The 20,251-nt window shown below is 41.5% G+C and overlaps 1 protein-coding gene across 1 annotated transcript in view; it reads right to left on the reverse strand.

The window, feature by feature from the left end:
* Positions 1-20,251, reverse strand: part of SH3GL2 (SH3 domain containing GRB2 like 2, endophilin A1) — a 172,594-nt gene that overhangs the window by 57,932 nt on the left and 94,411 nt on the right. The window contains exon 2 of the mRNA XM_075067315.1: positions 3,314-3,382. Coding sequence (XP_074923416.1) covers positions 3,314-3,382 — 69 coding nt within the window. The remainder of the gene's footprint in view (positions 1-3,313; positions 3,383-20,251) is intronic.

The raw sequence follows: 20,251 nt of genomic DNA on the forward strand, positions 1-20,251 counted from the left end.
TGTTCACCTTAGCCTCTAATGATAGAACAAGAAGCAATGGGCTTAAACTGCAGCAAGGGAGATTTAGGTTGGACATTAGGAAAAAGTTCCTAACTGTCAGGGTAGTTAAACACTGGACTAAATTGCCTAGGGAGGTTGTGGAATCTCCATCTCTGGAGATATTTAAGAGTAGGTTAGATAAATGTCTATCAGGGATGGTCTAGACAGTATTTGATCCTGCCAGGAAGGCAGGGGACTGGACTCGATGACCTCTCGAGGTCCCTTCCAGTCCTAGAGTCTATGAATCTATGAATATATATTGGCTGCTGTAAGAAGTCTGCCATGCACTTGGGTTTTCGTGGCTCTTTGGATAAGAGCAGGAAGTTATCCTGAGTAGTCTCACTTTCTTTTCACAAAAGCAGCAATTCACAAACTACCAATATATTTATTTTGACTTTATAAATACACCTGTAACACAACAAAGAACAAACAATAGGTCATGCTGAAAAACATCTCAGAAAAACCTCTCCCCAGCATGCTTTCACCTTCACAGTTATGTTGAGACTCTGGCTTTGTTTCCAAGAGTATATATTTGAATTGGGTTCATAGTAAACTTTTCTGTTATAATTGCTCATATTTTTGCAGTCGGTGAGTTCTCATGTACCTTTTTGATATCTGTTCTTGCACCCATTTTCTTTTGTAAAAAACTCAATTGTTTTTAATGTGATGGGAGCATTTTCTAATTGTATCTTCTCCATAAGCTTTTCAATAAAGTTATATTGGGGAAAATGTGTATAACTATATTTTATATGTTTAAAGAAATACTTATTTTACAATTTATTTATTTAACAAGAAGAAAAGAACAGTTTGAGATCCCAGATCTGTCAGGGCCAGATGGATTTGATTCTGAGCATCCTCAACACCCACTGACTTCCTTGGGTGTTCCAGGTACTCAGCACTTGCCAGGGGCTACACAACACGTATAAAGATCTGGTCCAAAGATAAATATGTTGCTTTTAGTCTGCTTCCGTTGATCTGTGGCTCTCTATTACGTATTGTGCATGCTGCACTTATGCAATTACCTTGTTGTACTTCTCTACAGTGAGCTTCTCCTCAGAGCTGCCCGAAGGGGGGGGGGGAAATGGGGCAATTTGCCCCAGGCCCCAGGCCCCCACGAGAGTTTTTCGGGGCCCCTGGAGTGGGGTCCTTCACTCGGCCCGGGGGCCCCGGAAAACTCTCGCGGGGCCCGGGCCTCCGGAGCTTCTTCTGCTCCCGGTCTTCGCTGGCAGGGGGTCCTTCCGCTCCCCACCGGCGAATTACCGCCGAAGTGGGACCCGCCACCAAAGCGCAGCCGGGTCTTTGGTAGTAATTCGGCAGCAGGGGGCCCTTCTGTTCCGGGACCCACTGCTGAAGTGCCCCGAAGACCCGCACTTTGGCAGCGGGTCTCACTTCCACAGTAATTCAGCGGCAGGGAGCTCCTGCCGCGGGTCTTCGGGGCACTTTGGCAGCAGGTCCTGGAGTGGAAGGACCCCCCAGCACCCAATTACCGTCAAAGCGGGGGTCCCCTGCCGCCGAAGACCCCAGGCCCCTGGAATCCTCTGGGTGGCCCTGCTTCTCCTACAGTATGTCTTCTGTCCTGCGGAGTGAATTTCTCCAAACAGTACATTTTTATTTTAAAAAATAACACCTGAGATGAGCTAGTCACAGCTTCCTCTGCCTGCTCTCCCTTCCATTTTATCTTGTCTTTATCATCTGCCAGCTCTGGCTCCCTGCCAGTAGCAAAGGGCAGCAGGGAACTGGTGGCTCAGAGTAACAGGAGTAGCGGAACTTCCTGGTACCGAGCCCAGAAGTCGCTCACTGTTGAAGAGCTGGGTAGCGGAGGTTGTAAAGCAAGCAGAGACTGTGCATTAGGGGACAGAATACTTCCAGTGTTTACTGAAGGGCTTGAAGCAGGTATCTTGGATAATGAAGAAAGACAGGAGAGGAGTTTTCTCTGCTCCAATCCCTCACTTTAGCAGTCTCAAGAAGAATAATCTCATCCTTACGTTTCTAAGGGCATGGCTACACTTGCAAGTTAGAGCACATTAAAGCAGCCCCGTGCGCTCTAACTCATGATGTATCCACACTGGCAGCCCAGACTCTGCAGCTAGAGTGCTCCTGCTACTCCACCTTGGCGAATGGAATAACATTTGATGCACCCCTGCTGGAGCGCTGCTGCGCCTGTGTGGACACCTTGGTCTGTTAATGCACTCTGATCGGCCTCCAGAAATGTCCCGCAATGCCTGTTCTAGCCACTCTGGTCACCACTTCTCTACTGCCCTGACCTCAGGTGACCAACCATGAGTCCTACCTTGAAATTCTCTGGGAATTTTGAAAATCCCCTTCCTGTTTGCTCAGCCAGGCGTGGAGTGCTCTCAGCGCATATTTCCAGGTGACCATGCCTCCATATGCCAGGCAATCCCCAGTATGGAGCAATGGACCTCATCAGTGTTTGTTTTCAATTAATGAATTTTCTTTCCAATAGATGGATTTTTTGCCTTTGAAAACATTCTTTGTTATTGCATAAAGTAAAAGATACCTTAGCCCAGGAAAGCAAGAAATTGCAAGTCAGCGTAGCAAACACAGATTCCTACTAACATTGGAACCACTGCACTTCGCTCCCATGCAGGGCACCAGACTTTCCTCGTGGCTTTCACCATTCCTGCCCAGCTAAGCCTTCTTTCAGTTAGCTCCCTGCTCTCCAGCTCCTCCCTCCAGGTGCAGTCTATAGAGTTAATTACACCCACACAGTATTGTGATCCGTTCTCTTCCAGGAGGGATTCACAGCCATGGGAAGGCAGGTGCTGTTGTCACTTTCAGCATCTGTGAAGTTTCTGATGGAGGGAGGCATCTGTTAACTGAAGCTCTAGATCCAAAGGAGCCCTTCCCAGTGAAGGCTGCTTGGGGGATGCTCTGAAATTGCAAATATCCTAAGCATCTTGGACACATTCTTTCCTCAGCCAGCTCTGCCTCTTTTGACTGGCCTCAGTGAGCTGAGGATTGTGGGATCTTTGTGCCATAAGAATATCCATTCATCCAGGCAAACTCTCTGCTTCCAGGGGTCTACTACAGTGGATTAACTCATGGCTAAATTGAGGCTGATATCACTGATCTCTGTAATATTTGTTTTTTTATATTTCTCGATTAGCAAATAAAAGGGGCTAACAGACCATAAGTGCAACTGTGCTGTATAATGATTTAGGAATATAAGTCAGGAGACTTGTGCTGCTAAGTCACTTATCTTTCTATGGTGGGATTTAAAAAATAAACAACTAATACTTATGTTCAGACTTACCCTCTCCATTTCTTTGAAGTCATCATCTAGCTTAGTTCCTTCTGCACCTCCAACCTTCTCACTCACTTTCTGTGGATTAAAAACAAAAAAGGTAAAATCAGTGATGACTGAAGATCTACCCAGAATTCTCAAATATACATTGGTTTCCGCTGCAGAGGTATTTTCCTGTAAGAAACTAGCTGGTATTGTGACTGGATGCATCAGCCATTCACTTCTGCAGATCTGAGTTTAAATATGACCTATGTCAGGAATGAAAAATAGTTTTGTGGTCTATTCTCTTAGGCCTCAATCCTACATTGCTGTCAATAGGACTGCACATAGCGCGTGAAATGAAGCACACACAGAAGTCTTTGCAGGATTGAGGCTCTATTCCTTTACATCTGGGGGAGATGAACCCAAGATCTCAAAGAACAAGTCTTTACTGCCTGAACTAAAGGACCATATCCATTACCTCTGAGCGGAATCAGCTTCACAATCCCCTATATGTGCTCTAGCTACTTGAGAGGGGCAAACAGACACACACTGTGTTAGGATGGGTTGCACTCTCCCACTGGAAAGGGATGCTCCTCCTGACCTTCAATTGCATACCTGGCTCAAGCCAGAACTCAGCCTCGTATCATTACAAATGAAATTTACACCCCAATTTTCCCCTAAATAAAAGAAACATCCATAAAAAGAAATCATTCTCATACCACGTATGGGCTTGTAGTAACTACATGAACAAACACTTCGTATCAGAAAGCAGTGGTGGTCACATGAACTTTGAATAAATATATTAAACTCAATGAAATTTCAGTTGAAATAAGGAATAAAGTGAACTCCGGTGATATAGCTTTGACAAGTCTTCATTTCTCACACAATGTTCAGTGTGGAGATGATTTTGAAAAGATTTTGTGCTATCCTTTCATTTTCCTGAATCATGTTGGAACATATTAAATTGGAGTTTCCCTTTCTCATCAACAATACTAATGATAATGGATTGTATTGGTGACCGTTATACAGCACCAGTGACTATGAATATGTAGGAAACTCCTACTACAAGACAGGCCCAACAAAGAAAGTAACAGAACATCACTAGCCGTCACCTACAGCCCCTCAACTAAAACCTCTCCAGTGCATCATCAAGGATCTACAACCTATCCTGAAGGACGATCCCTCACTCTCACAGACCTTGGGAGACAGACCAGTTCTCGCTTACAGGCAGCCCCCCCAACCTGAAGCAAATACTTACCAGCAACCACACACCACATAACAAAAATACCAACCTGTGAACCAAAACCTGCAACAAATCCTGGTGCCAACTCTGTCCGCATATCTATGCAAGGGACACCATCATAGGACCTAACCACATCAGCCACACCATCAGGGGGCTCGTTCACCTGCACATCTACCAATGTGATGTATGCCATCATGTGCCAGCAATGCCCCTCTGCCATGTACATTGACCAAACCAGACAGTCTCTAGTGAAAAAATAAATGGACACAAATCTGACATCAGCAATTACAACATTCAAAAACCAGTAGGAGAACACTTCAACCTCCCTGGTCACTCAGTAACAGACTTAAAAGTGGCAATTCTTCAACAAAAAAACCCTTCAAAAACCAGATTCCAATGTGAAACTGCAGAACTGGAATTAATTTGCAAACAGGACACCATCAAATTAGGCCTGAATAAAAACTGGCAATGGATGGGTCATTACAAAACCTAATTTTACCATACTAATTTCCCCCCAATTTTCCCCTACTGTCATACCTTCTTGTCAGCAGTTTGAAACGGGTCACCCTCATTACCACTACAAAAATGATTTTTCCTCCCTTGGTATTCTGCTGTTAATTGAATTGTCTTGTTAGACTGACCCCTCATCTGGTAAGGCAACTCTTATCTTTTCATGTACTATGTATAAATATACCTGCTACTATATTTTCCACTGCATGCATCTGAGAAGTGGGTTCTAGCCTATGAAAGCTTATGCCCAAATAAATGTGTTAGTCTCTAAGGTGCCACAAGTACTCCTTGTTGTTTTTGCTGACACAGACTAACACGGCTGCCACTCGGAAATCTGTAATAGCACTGTTAGTCACAATGGGCCAAATTTATGCCTGGTGTAGCTCACAGAAGTCAATTAGATGGATTTGATCCATTGCCTGTTCTCATTATACACTGTTTGCATTTGTCATAATAAATTACACACTACTTTCAGTTTTTCACTGTAATTTGCAATTCATTATACTGTACATCATTTAATTGTACATATTCTTCTATGAGTCTGATTCGGATCGCTCTTACACTTGTTTTACACCAGTATAACTACTGAGTTCAGTAAAGTTACTCCTGTTACACAAGTGTAAGTGAAGTCAGAATAACACTTATGTTTCCACTTGGTTTCAACTTTTTGGCTAGCTTGGCAAGCAGAGGGAGACCTCAGGGGAGGTGCAGTCTGGTATTTTACTGTTTCATAGGAGAGGGGCACAAGTCCCCCTTTCTATGCTTGCCTGTGGTGAACAAGATCCAGAAATGTGATTAATCTCATCAAGTTCATTCATTCTTGTAAATCTGCAGTGCTGCAAGGTACCCACACTTGAGCACTTACTAATACAGAGCCATTGCACACACATTACCTGCCAAATAGGAAATAGTTGTAGCTGCTCTTTGTTTATTGTGACAGGTTTGATCACAGAGCCCCCCTTGGGAAGTGCCAACTGATGTGCCAATACTACTTCTGCCCGTTTTCCCTGCCAGCTTGAGACTCCAGCACCCAGTCTTGCTGGGCCAGACATGCCAGTCTGCTCCACTACAGACTCAGACTCTGAACCATGTGCCGCAAAGCTGCAGACTTAACTGAAAGCAACTTACAGAAGTGTTCCTGTGTTTAACACTCAGATGCTCAACTCCCAATGGGGTCTAAACCCCAAATAAATCCTTTTTACCTTGAATAAAGCTTATACAGGGTAAACTCATTAATTGTTCTCCCTCTATAACACTGATAGAGAGAGATGCACAGCTGTTTGCCCCCCTCCTAGTATTAATACACACTCTGGGTTAATTAATAAGTAAAAAGTGGTTTTATTAAATACAGAACATAAGATTTAAGTGGTTCCAAGTAGTAATAGACAGAACAAAGTGAATTACCAAGCAAAATAAAATAAAACACGTAGGTCTATGTCTAATACAGTAATAAAACTGAATACAGATAAAATCTCACCCTCAGAGATGTTTCAATAAGTTTCTTTCATAGACTGGATGCCTTCCAAGTCTGGGCACAATCTTTTCCTCTGGTACAGCCCTTGTTCCAGCTCAGGTGGTAGTTAGGGGATTTCTCATGATGGCTCCTCCTTTCTTCTGTTCCACTCACTTACATATCTTTTGCATAAGGTGGGAATCCTTTGTCCCTCTCTGGGTTCCCACCTCTCCTTCTCAATGGAAAAGCACCAGATTAAAGATGGATTTCAGTTCAGGTGACATGATCACATGTCACTGTAAGACTTCATTACTCACTTGCCAGCACACGTGTATACAGGAAGACTTACAAGTAAAACAGAGCCATCTGCAGCCAATTGTCCTGGTTGATGGGAGTCATCAAGATTTCAAACCACCATTAATTGCCCACACTTTGCATAATTACAATAGGCCCTCAGAGTTATATTTTATATTTCTAGTCTCAGATACAAGAGTGGTCATTTATACAAATAGGATGATCACACTTAGTAGATTATATGCTTTGTAATGATACCTTACAAGAGACCTTTTGTATGAAGCATATTCCAGTTACATTATATTCATACTCATCAGCATACTTTCATAAAATCAGAGTGCAACATCACAGTTGTCAACTCCTCATTGAGTAGTATCCAAAACCCAACTAGTACAGCTTCATTCAGCTGTGTTAATCATGCACCAATACTAGGTGGCATCCACCAAAAAAAAGAGGAAGCGCTTTACTTATCTCATTACCCCAATAAAGACTGGATTAGCAGTCCTGATGTTACTCTGAATACAGATGAATCTGTGTAGTCTGCACTACTGAATCAACATGAGCAAGCACTCAAAGAAGAAAAATGGTTACTTACCTTTTTGTAACTGCTGTTCTTCGAGATATGTTAGAATCATGGAAAATTAGGGTTGGAAGAGACCTCAGGAGATTATCTAGCTCAAAGCAGGACCAACACCAACTAAATCATCCCAGCCAGGGCTTTGTCAAGTCAGGCCTTAGAGGTTTTTAAGGATGGAGATTCCACCACCTCCGTAGGTAACCTACTCCTCTGCTTCACCATTCTCCTAATGAAATAGTGTTTCCTAATATCCAACCTAGACCTCCCCCACTGCAACTTGAGACCATTGCTCCTTGTTTTGTCATCTGCCACCATTGAGAACAGCCTAGTTCCATCCTCTTTGGAACCCCCCTTCAGGTGGTGAAGGCTGCTATCAAATCCCCCCTCAGTCTTCTCTTCTGCAAACTAAACAAGTCTCATAAGTAATGTGCTCCAGCCCTCTGATCATTTTCATTGCCCTCCGCTGGACTCTCTCCAATTTGGCCACATCCTTTCTGTAGTGGATGAAGTACTCCAGATGTGGCCTCACCAGTCCTGAATAGAGGGGAATATGCAGCCCAGTATGCCATTAGTCTTCTTAGCAACAAGGACACACTGCTGACTCATATTCAGCTTCCTATCCCCAGGTCCTTTTCTGCAGAACTGATGCCTAGCCAGTTGGTCCCCAGCCTGTGGCGGTGCATGGGATTCTTCTGTCCTAAGTGCAGGAATTCTTGTTGAACCTCATCATATTTCTTTTGGCCCAATCCTCCAATTTGTTTAGGTCACTCTGGAACCTATCCCTACCCTCCAGCATATCTACTTCTCCCCCTAAGCTTAGTGTTATCTGCAAACTTCCTGACGATGCACTCCATCCCATCATCCAGATCATTAATAAAGATGTTGAACAAAATTGGCCCCAGGACTGACCCATGAGGCACTCTGCTTGATATCGGCTGCCAACTAGACATCGAGCCATTGATCACTACCTGTTGAGCCCGACAATCTAGCCAGCTTTCTATCCACCTTATAGTCCATTCATCCAATCCATACTTTTTTAACTTTTAAGTCATCATCTGACGCTGATAGCAACTTAACACACAAAAGCTCTTCCTCAGTCAGCCTGATCAGCAATGCATCTTTGTATTCATCAATATACAGTTATCAAGATATACATAGTTTTTGACAGAAGTACTGTGGTATTTTTCTTGCATTTGAGAAAATCTATTGAAAAAGCCTTGTCAAAATAACAGGCCCAAATTGTAAGAGGAAATAATTCTCCCCCAAGCAAATCTTACAAAGAGTTAGTCCCACATTTTGGAATGTAAATATCCTGCAATCTGCAGTAATGTATATTCGCAGGAAATTTTAACCTACACAGATCCCTTTGTGGGATTTTGCTAAAGAAGTCTGGTGAAACCTAAAAAGCCAATGCAAATTTCCCTAAGAATTCCATAAACACTGAGAGAATTTTGTTCTGAGTAAGAAAATAACCAGAACACTTAATGCACAGTGGGAGAGAGTTACAAACGTACAAGTTCCGATACCAAACGTGTGGGGGATGGTTGGGGGAAGGCCTTTGCAGGCTCACAAGGCTAGCTAGAGCCATAACTGTCCAAATGCACACACAGTTACTCAATGAACACATTAAGCACATGCAATTGTGCCTTTGCAAATCAGGCTCAATATTCCTCACCAGGTTTCAGAACCTGTAATTTGTCATAAGAAGAAACTCCCTTAATTTCCAGGAAGGAACATATGGATGAAGGAGTATTAAATATTATACTCCATCTGCATGAGGAGCTGTTTAGCTGTCTGACCTAATTATGCACGGGAAATGCTCCCAATCCCCAAAATCACAAGTCTTGATTCTGTCTCTTACATGGCAGCTACTTGTTTTAGAACACTGTGTTTGACTTAGTTTCTTAAGACAATTAAGCTGAGCTGCAGAGGAATAAGAGTCATACAAGAATGTGATCCGTTTAAAATGTATGAAAGATTCTTTGCCAGAACGGAGCTGTCCTTGTGCACGTTCAAATCTAGAGAAGATCCCAGATTAGCTGGGACTGAAAGGCTGAGAGCCCTGGCATCCAGGGGCAGCTCTAGGAATTTTGCCGCCCCAAGCACGACAGGCAGGCTGCCTCCGCGGTTTGCCTGCGGACGGAGGGGAGGAGCGGAGGGAGGTCCGCCGAAGCCGCGGGACCAGCGGACCCTCAGCAAGCAAACCATGGAGGAAGCCTGCCCCCGCCCTCACGGCGTTGGAAGAGCGCCCCCCATGGCTTGCCACCCCAAGCACGTGTTTGGCATGCTGGGGCTTGGAGCCGCCCCTGCTGGCATCCGTCACAATGCTGACTGCAGGCTGCTTCTGTTCACTGCATTATAGAAAACCTGCCTGTATAGACTTCCTACACAGAAAACTAATTTTTAAGACAATACTAAAAAGGAACAGTATACTACAGCAAGGAGTGTTTCCAAGCAGTCAGATCAAGGCATTGGCTGTTCTCAAACTCAGGTCAAAGTTTTGCCACTGAGTTTCATAATTTGTGCTGTGGCTCTGTATAGCTTTTGTCGTCACTTAGGGCATGTCTACACTACAAAATTAAATAGACCTAGCTTACAATGGCATACGGCCACCACAGTAATTACATCACTTGGAAGTGCATATCCTCACCAGGAACGCTTGCACTGACTGAACGGTCAGTGTGGAACATTGTAGGCTGGTTTCTGAAAGCCCGCAACAGTTGACATAAGTAACACAGTGTCTACACTGACGCTGCATCAACCTAACTACATTGACATTGACTCTATGCCACTTGTGGAGGGGGTGTTCTTAAGTCAGTGTAGTGGGCGAGTTATGTCGGTCAGAGTGAAATTTTAGTGTAGACACTTACAGTTAGGTTGACGCAAGGCTGCTTGCATTGACCTCTTTCTGTAGCGTATACCAGGGCTTACTCTGTTTGACTTATACTGATATAGGTCTGTAGTGTATCTGAAGCTAGGTCTACAACTATGCTGCTCAGCGGTGTGAAAAATCCACAGCCCAGAGCAACGTATTTTTACCAACCTAACCCCCAGTGTACACAGCACTATGTCAATGGGAGAGCTTTTTAAGGCACTCAGGGTTACAGGACAAGCAGTGACAATCTCTCACTAGTCTGGGTTGAACGCAAAAACATCACAGCCTGATTCACCTCTCATTTACACCAACAGAACTTCAATAGAGTTATTTCTGTTGTATAAATGTACCAAGGAGAGGTGTAAGGACTTTGTGTGTGTGTATGTGAGAAGGATTTTACATTGAAAAAATTTTAAAAAACCTTCCCAATTAGGGAACTACCCTACCAAATATAGTAAGAGGACCAAAAAAGAATCACCGAGGGTAAACAACAAAGTAAAAGAAGCAGTTAGAGGCAAAAAGGCATCCTTTAAAAAGTGGAAGTTAAATCCTCTTGAGGAAAATAGAAAGGAGCAAAAACTCTGGTAAGTGAAGTGTAAAAATATAGTTAGCAAGGCCAAAAAAGAATTTGAACAGCTAGCCAAAACCTCAAAAAGTAACAGCAAAAATAATTTAAGTACCTCAGAAGCAAGAAGCCGGCTAAACAACCAGTGGGGCCATTGGATGATCAAGATGCTAAAGAAGCACTCAAGGACGATAAGGCCATTGCAGAGAAACTAAATTAATTCTTTGCATCAGTCTTCATGCATGAGGATGTGAGGGAAATTCCCAAACCTGAGCCATTCTTTTTAGGTGACAAATCTGAGGAACTGTCCCAGATTGAGGTATCATTAGAGGAGGTTTTGGAACAAATCGATAAATTAAACAGTAATAAATCACCAGGTGCATTCATCCAAGAGTTCTAAAGGAACTCAAACGTGAAATTGCAAAACTACTAACTGCGGTATATAACGTATAGTTTAAATCAGCTTCTGTACCAGATGACAGGAGGATAGCTACTGTGATGCCAATTTTTAAATAGGGCTGCAGAGATGACCCTGGCAATTTCAGGCTGGTAAGCCTGACTTCAGTACTGGGCAAATTGGTTGAGACTATAGTAAAGAACAGATTTATTAGACATATAGATGAACACAGTTTGTTGGGGAAGAGTTAACATGGTTTTTATAAAGGGAAATCATGCCTTATCAATCTACTAGAATTCTTTGAAGGGTCAACAAGCATGTGGACAAGGGTGATCCAGTGGATGTAGTGTACTTAGATTTTCAGAAAGCCTTTGACAAGGTCCCACACTAAAAGCTCTTAAGCAAAGTAAGCTGTCATAGGATAGGAAACAAAGGGTAGGAATAAATGGTTAGTTTTCAGAATGGATAGAGGTAAATAGTGGTGTTCTCCCAGGGGTCTGTACTGGGACCAGTACTGTTCAACATATTCATAAATGATCTGGAGAAGGGGATAAATAGTGAGGTGGCAAAATTTGCAGATAACTATCTTGAGTAGTTTTGTAAGTCCAAAGCAGACTGCAAAGAGTTACAAAGTGATCTCATAAAACTGGGTGACTTACAAAAAAAATGGCAGATGAAATTCAGTGTTGATAAATGCAAAGCAATGCACAGTGGAAAACAATCCCAACTATAAAATGATGGGGTCTAAATTAGGATAGTTCTCTGAAAACATCCACTCAATGTGCAGTGGCAGTCAAAAAGGCTAACAGAATGTTGAGAATCAAAGAAAGAAAGATAGACAGAAAATATCATATTGCCTCTATATAAATCCATGGTATGCCCACATCTTGAATACTGTGTGAAGATCTGGTTGCCTCATCTCAAAAAAGATATTTTGGAATTGGAAAAGGTATAGAAAAGGGCAACAAAAATTATTAGGGGTATGGAACATCTTTCATATGAGAAGAGATTCTTAAGGCTGGGACTTTTCAGCTTGGAAAAGAGATGACTAAGGGGGAATAAGATAGAGGTCTACAAAATCATGACTGGTGTGGAGAAGGTAAATAAGGAAGAGTTATTTATTCCTCCAACACAAGAACTAGAGATCACCAAATGAAATGAATAGGAAGCAGGTCTGAAGCAAATAAAAGGAAGTATTTCTTCATATAAGGCACAGTCAACTTATGGAACTCTTTGCCAGAGGATGTTGTGAAGGCCAAGACTATAACAGGGTTCAAAAAAGAGCTAGAGGAGTTCATGGAGGATAGGTTTGTAGCCAATGATTTTAGTTATAATCCATTTATTGTGTGATGTTATGATTAATCTATGTTATATTACTTATATTCATTGTATGTTAGAGTTAATTTGTAGGATTATAAAAGTATAAGATTGATCAGTATTTAGAGGAACCAAGTATTAGACTTCAGTAAGACAAGCTGAAATGGAAGAAATGGTATGTTGAGGCCCGCAAGACTTAAGGTTAGCTATTTTAGGCCTTGAAAACAAGAAATGACGACTTAAACCAATGAACGAGAAATAACCCAATGCCCTACAATTATGGGAAAAGAGGTACCAAGTGGTAATATTGCACAAAATTACCCAGAAGATTACTATTAGATCATAAAAATACTGTAAAGGTGCATCTTGTCTCAGACATGTGTCTTAACCATGGGATACAGGTTATGCATCAATGCTAATGAGAACAAAGAGAACTTACACAGCCTATAGAAAATTTGAGTCCTTTAAGTTTCCAGAGGACACAGACCAATAAGAGAAAAGAGAGTTGACACTTTTATGGGGATGTGCCAAATGTAGACAGAATCATTTTATAAAATGGAGATGCTCAGAATGGGAAAATTGAGCTCCCTATGGGAGACTCCAGCAGTAGTTCTGATGATCAAGCCATGAGAGACCCATCAGATCCTAACCCTGTTGTTAAGGATGTGAGTATAACTCTATTTTGTAACTTGAGCATAGGTCTGTATAGAATTTCTATGTGCTTGGGTAATCATAACTTTAACTGTAACTTTAATAAAACTTGTAAAATAGACTAGACTTTATACTGGTGAATGTATGTGTGGTCATGATCCTTCATGTTTATGTGTTCCTAGAGACTAACTCTGAAGCAAGTAGCGGAAGTGACTTTCACTCTGGTAAGCTTGAAACAGTAGCTGCCAGAGCCGAACCCAGGGTGGTGTAACACCACATTACAAAATTAACTTTAAAAGGCTACAGGTCCATCAATGGCAATTAGCCAGGATGGGCAGGGAATCAAAACTATGCTTTGAAGTGCCCTAGCTTTTGTTTCCCATAAGCTGGGAAATGAGTGACAGGGAATGGATCACTTGATGATTATCTGTTCTAGTCAATCCCTCTGAATCACCTGGCATTGGCCTCTGTTGGAAGACAGGATACTGGGCTAGATGGACCATTGGTCTGATCCAGTATGGCTGTTCTTATGTTCTACACTGTCAAATAAATAAATAAGCAATTAATCTATATGTAACTTTTGTGAGACCAGATGATCAATTCTGCTTAGCCATTCAAGGACATTGTGATGTTCAGTTTAAATGTTTCATTGCATAATTAACTGTTGTTAAGACTTAACAAGCTTCCCTCACTGCTAGAGGCCACCAGAAATTATTAAATAACTTCGTTTATTGAAGTGTAATGAGATGTTTGAACTATTCCACAGCACCCTGCTGCATCTAATAAAGGGTTTTTACTTTAGCAACTTTTCCAAATGATAAGGTAAGTGCCAATTACTCTCTGTGCCCTTTCAGAAGGAATGCTGATTTTTCAATTACCCATGTCTATCTTCTCAATGGTGAAAGTGGTCAGAGATTTTCAAATAGGCCTCTGTAGCTTTGGGGGGATTTTGGAGAAATATTCTGATGCAGTACATGGCTTTGCCATTATCTCTGCTCAGGAGGTTCCATGATTTAAGGTGTAAAGGACGTGTTTTGTTATTTAAAAGCCATTTGTTTTCTATGTTTTCTGGCACTAACTGATCATTGCTGGGGCTAAAAAGGACCAAGAGTCAGATTTTAAAGGTATTTGGGCACCTAATGATGACATCAGGCGCCTGGTGATATTTTCACCAGGCACCTGATGTAGGCACCTAGGACCCTAAGCACTTTTGAAAATCCCACAAGGTGCCTATAATACTCTTTGGATGTCTAAATGCTTTTTAAAATCTGACCCTAAGTAAAAGCCTTTGCTGATTTGAGAGGAAGAATGGTTCTGTAGTTAAGGTACTGGACTATATCAAGAGATCTGGGTTCAAATTCCACTATTGGCATATACTTCCTTTCTGACCATAGACAAGTCACTATGGCCCAGAAGCTAGTTAGGTTTTGCTTCACTCAGAATTGCAAGACCTCAATGGTTTGGAGCCTAAGTCTCATTTTCAAAAGTGACTTAGGCACTAGGCTCCTAAATCCCATTGACTTTCATCTGGGCCTAAACGTCTCTGTCCCTCAGTAGTCATGATACTTTCCTTGTTTGTTTACACTGAGAGCTCTTCAGGACAGGGACTGAATGTCTAAGTGCTATCATAATACAAATAATTAATAACCCAGTTCTTAGCTTATGCAGTCCACATACTATATGTAGTATTTTAAAATCAATTTCCACCTTCTAATTTTTTTTGTAAATTACCAGTTTGTTTACAACATTAAATTTATCTTAACATTTTTGGTTTGGGACAAAGTCTTGGCTTTGTCTCAAACGAGAATGTGCTGGCTGGTTTTAGATAGCAGAAAAAGAATGTAAGCGTTTGTAAGGAAAGCAAATCTAAAAAAAAAAGATAGAGTTCTGAGTGATTACTGGTGCAAATTAAAAAACTACAGAGCATCTCAGCATATGTGAAACTGTTGGCATGACAAAACGATCAACAGCTCAGGAACATTTTCCTGTATGGTTTGCAAACTATCTGCAAAAAACTGGGAAACAGACCTTGTAATTTTAGGGAAAAACCTGAGTCTTATGATCAGTTTCACATGCATCATAACTTATACTCACAGATCTTATTGTGGCATATGCAAATATGCTGGGACCTAAGTCAGAATCTTTTAACTTAAATATGCATTTGTTATTCATAAACAATGCACCTAGATCCCTAAAATTAATTGTGTTATATCAGAAGCAGGAAACAGAACAAATCTTATACTGCAGAAACAAAATGATGTGGATCAATGCAATTAACTTGCAAGCTATGAAGGAAATAACAGGCTGTGATGACCTGTGGCAAAATATTTCAGCACAGATGGACACCCTACTGATGACAAAGAAGTGCTGCATGTATCACTGCTATGGAAGACAGAGCATGAATTTTTCATTAAGCGTGAATACTTGAACCTCTCAGGATTTATATTCTCCATAAGGAACCCAATTAAACACGATGTGTAAGCAATGCAGTATATTATGCTATGCAATATTCAATACAATCTAATACAATTCTAACAATCCCTCCCAACTTTTTTTTGGTTTATATTCTGTCAAAGTCAATCCTTAAATTCTTGACCTGAATTATTATTATATGTATAATTGTGCCCTTGGCGCTCTATGTATTTACTACTGAGTTTCATTTCTATATTTTAAAAAAATCTTTCCTTAAAGAAGATGAACATAAGCCTCCTTTTTGGTGTAGGTCATTGTCAAACTGACTTTTACTTGTTATTTGCTACTACAGTACAGATAAATGTCACATGGATTTTAAACGTGCTGGTAGTTCTCATGACATGTGAGCTGCAGAGCCTGCTGTTACAAGCAAGCAATGGGAGGACAGACCTATTTGCTGCCTTCAGTCTCATTAATCTAACTTTTGTATTAGGCCAATTCCAAGTTGGAATTTCAATGGTACATGGCTCCTAAATTAGCCCAGAATAAATATTCAGAGAAGAGAGGGTTTTAAGGGAGCAGGACATAGCTTTGCAATGCAGAGCCATAAAAGTGCCATCTTAAAATATGTGCACAAGACTAAGCATATATGTTGACTTCACATCTGATAATTTTCAATCACTGAGTGGTAGCATGAGTTCTGAATCAAAGTGCTTCATATACTACTGCTTTTTAAAATCCTTTTAAACAGTGGTTTTTTTTAAAATACAGAAGCAAATCTTAGGAGCCTCAATTGTACGGCAATTTGATTAAATTACTATGGTAGGCACAATTAAAAATGCAACCTTTGCTACTACCACTGATTGTGGTAACTACTGAAAGCGCTGGAAGATAATGGCAGTAGCACAGTTCAACCAATGATGAATATCAGCTTTTTATAGCACCTGTTGCACCTACTACTTCAGGCACCTATTGCCTAATTCATCCCAATTAAGACCTTGATTCTCAAAAGAATCCCTGTTCTTGAGCACACGCAGAGCTTTAAGCACATACTTAAATTCCATTGACTTCACAGCTTAAATGGTCTCCTATATTGTCAGAGTTATACAGCAATGAGTTGTGTGTTCGCCATACATAGATATTCCGGTAATGCAGTATCTCTGACAAACCATGGGACAGAAATCACAATAGGTAGAGGATTATAGGAATAATTCTGAAGACATATGTAAAGCATACTGTCTTGTGTAGAAGATCTATATTTTTAAAGATCCATTATGCTATTATACAATTTTAGGCATGACTAGAATCTCTCTCTGTCAAAGAAAACTACTCTACCGAAATAGCAAGAGAATCTATCCCTCACTCCAACACTGCAACCCATACTATTACTTAGAAAACAATTCTTTTTTGCAAGCATTATCTTTGGCAGGTAATTTAAAATGTGATAAAACACATAGATAGCTGTCAAATTTATTTCTCAAACACGAATGTTTGTCAAAATCGGTTATAATTTAATATTATTACATACATTACAACACACTGGAAACTGGTAAATATGCTAGCTTTTCTTCTATCAGTATTAAAGAAATTCTCTTTCAATTTAGGTCGTATCACATAGTTTGTTTTGCTTAACTGCCTCTGATTCTGTGATTTGTGCTCTAAATTCTGAACAATATTTTATCCTCAGAAATGAACCTTCCAATTAAGCTCCACATTTCATGTTTCAAGTTCTGAATGCTTAATGAGCAGCATTGTATAACATTCCTTGTGTTAAGAACTCTTCCAGTATTAACAAGGAAAAAAATAGCAGAATCAACTGGTAGGTCCCCAGGACAGGAATATATTTGTGGAAGTCTGTTCTCTTCCCTATCTCATCAGCTTTCACTATTGTTCGGTCTTTTTTTCTTCAGCTTACACAAATGTGTAAATGTGCACACCACAAGAGGTAGCCCTGGGGAATGAACTCAGGTCTATCATTCATACCGGGAGCACTGCTGAAGTCACAGACCCACAAGAGCACAGCTAGAAGGGGTATGAACAACGGCAGGATCTCAAAAATGAACTTGGCCATGTATTCATGTTAATTTTGTTATGTAGAGTCCTGACCTATTCCCACTGTTCTCCCTTCTGAAAAGCCATATGAGATAGCTTGCACTCACTCCATAATGGCAACTATGGCATCATCTAGCTTCCCAATTTGGTGTTTAATAGGTTTTATCACCTCCACTCGACTTTCCTATCGTGTGGCACTCAGTGGTTTCAGTGTCAGAGAGGATGTTCCCAGATGTTGCTTCAAAATTTGCTATCAATTAGTTGATGTAGAGAAAAATACATAGATGCTTTGAATTACATTAAAAAATTCAGCAGCCTCACTAGACGCTGATGCTGCATCACTGACCACAAGTTCAATGAATGAGAACTGCTTGGGACAAAAAAAAAGCTCGAGGGTTTAACTCTCAGATCTGTGTCTGCACTTCTCTGTTCCTTCCTCTCATGTTGGCACCATTATTGTAGCCCTGACCTCTCATGTCAGCTATCGCAATTCCCATATCTTTCAGCTTTTTAAGATGCACATTTGTAATACCAGCTCCTGTAGTATCATCAATGTCAATAAATTCTAGAAAATGCTCTCTGACAGTCACCACTGCAGGGACATTTCACTAGGTTCTGTTGTTGTTAGAAAACGCATCATTAAAGTCATTTGTTCCGTATGGCTGATGTCAGGTGTACAGTTCAGAATAACAGAGTAATATCTTGCTGACTTCAGATCTGACACAATCTTCTGCTTAACTTTTGTTGTCAGTAACTGTATGATCTCATTTTGAATTGTTTTTCCAAGGTAGTGATGTGTCTACATTTCTTGGGTGGTGACTGTTCTTAGATGCTCCTGCAGTACAGCATCAAACTCAGCCATCAGCTCCACAATTTTAAATAAGTTTCTATTGTTTGGCCCATACAGCGGATCTGAAGTGCCACGCAATGCTAGGTTTTGCGTAGCAAGCATTCTCACAATGGCAATGAGCCTTTTTAGAACATTTTGCCAGTAAAGAGACTCTGATGCAATCTTCTCTTGATGTGGATCATTTTTGGTGTCCTTTAACCTTAGTCTCATCTCAAGCTCTTTCCACCTATGGAATGCTCTCTGGTGATTTGCTGCCTTCTCATGGCATGCCAGATTTCTAGCCAGATTTTTTCAGTCCTTTATTCCTGTAAAACACGGCTGGAACATTAGACTTGAAGAGTTTGCAACAAAAACAGTATGCAGCATTCTGGGGTTTTGAGTACATAAGCCGTTGACCTCTCCACTTGGGGATTTCACGCCAGTAATGTGTTGGATGGAAACTTCATGTTCCCCAAAGACAATGAAAACAGAAGTTTCCATCTAACACATTACTGGATACTGCTCAAGTGGGTCCACAGTCCTGGATCATCTAGATTTAAGGAACTAAACTCAGCAGTAGCCGTTTCTTGTCCCTCACTACATTTTTCTCTGATCTACACATTTCTTCAGGATGGTACATGGTTACATCCATTTGAGATGGAGATATGGATGCTGCAGTAGCTGCCAGGTCACCTGCACTCTGACTAACTGGAAGATCAGGCATCTCCTCACCACTCACATTCTCACTGGTGCCGGAAGGCTCACCATGAACATTTGTGTCTATGTATCTGAGGAGAGCAACTTCCTGCTTAGATAGAAAAGCTTCCTTTGCTTTCTTTCTTTTTCTGAATGCTGCCCCAGAGGGGCGTTTTCTTCTTTCACTCATGGCTGCTGTTCTGTAATAGCTATAGTGGCTTTCAACACTCAATTGAAGGGGACAAATAAGCAGGCTGGTAGCAGGGCCTGAGTGAGGGAAGATATCTGCATCTTAAGCGTCTAATTGGCTCCTACTACTTCAGTTGACTGTCCGTTCTCCTCAAGTGGGCTCAGGGAAGTAGCAGGAAACAGGAAGCTCCCTGAGAAGCTGGTGTTAATTAGTCCAGGCTCCTGGGGGTGCTAGAGAGGTACATAAGAGGCTTCTCCTCCTCTCTCCCCCTGCAGCTCCTGCTGCTTTCTGTTATTCCCTCTCACCTTTTCTCTTGCCTGCCTGTTATCTCTTGTGCCCTCCTTCCTCCAGCACAGCACTCCACCATCTCTGTGCATCTAGAGCAGAGAGAAAACATATGCACCAGCAGCAGGCAATTTTCTACACTCTGGGTCCTAGTGGCGACCCCCCACCGTCTGGCACCTGAGGCGGTCACCTCAGTTTGCCTCATGGTAAGGCCAGCCTGCTAAGGATGGAGATTCCACCACCTGCCTAGGTAACCCATTCCAGTGCTTCACCACCCTTCTAGTGAAACAGTTTTTCCTAATAACCAACCTAGACCTTCCCCCACTGCAACTTGAGACCATCGCTCCTTGTTCTGTCATCTGCCATCACTGAGAACAGCCTAGCTCCACCTTCTTTGGAACCCCTCTTCAGGTAGTTGAAGGCTGCTATCAAATCCCCCCTCACTCTTCTCTTCTGAAGACTAAATAACTCCAGTTACCTCAGCCTCTCCTCATAAGTCATGTGCCCCAACGCCCTAATCATTTTCATTGCCCTTCGCCAGCCATATTTGCTATTCTTTCTGCACACTGGGATGGTTTGTTTCTGTGCCCACAATAAGGCTTCTTTAAAATACATTATA

The sequence above is a fragment of the Chelonoidis abingdonii genome, chromosome 6 (assembly GCF_003597395.2).
Source record: "Chelonoidis abingdonii isolate Lonesome George chromosome 6, CheloAbing_2.0, whole genome shotgun sequence".
NCBI classification, from domain to species: domain Eukaryota; kingdom Metazoa; phylum Chordata; order Testudines; family Testudinidae; genus Chelonoidis; species Chelonoidis abingdonii.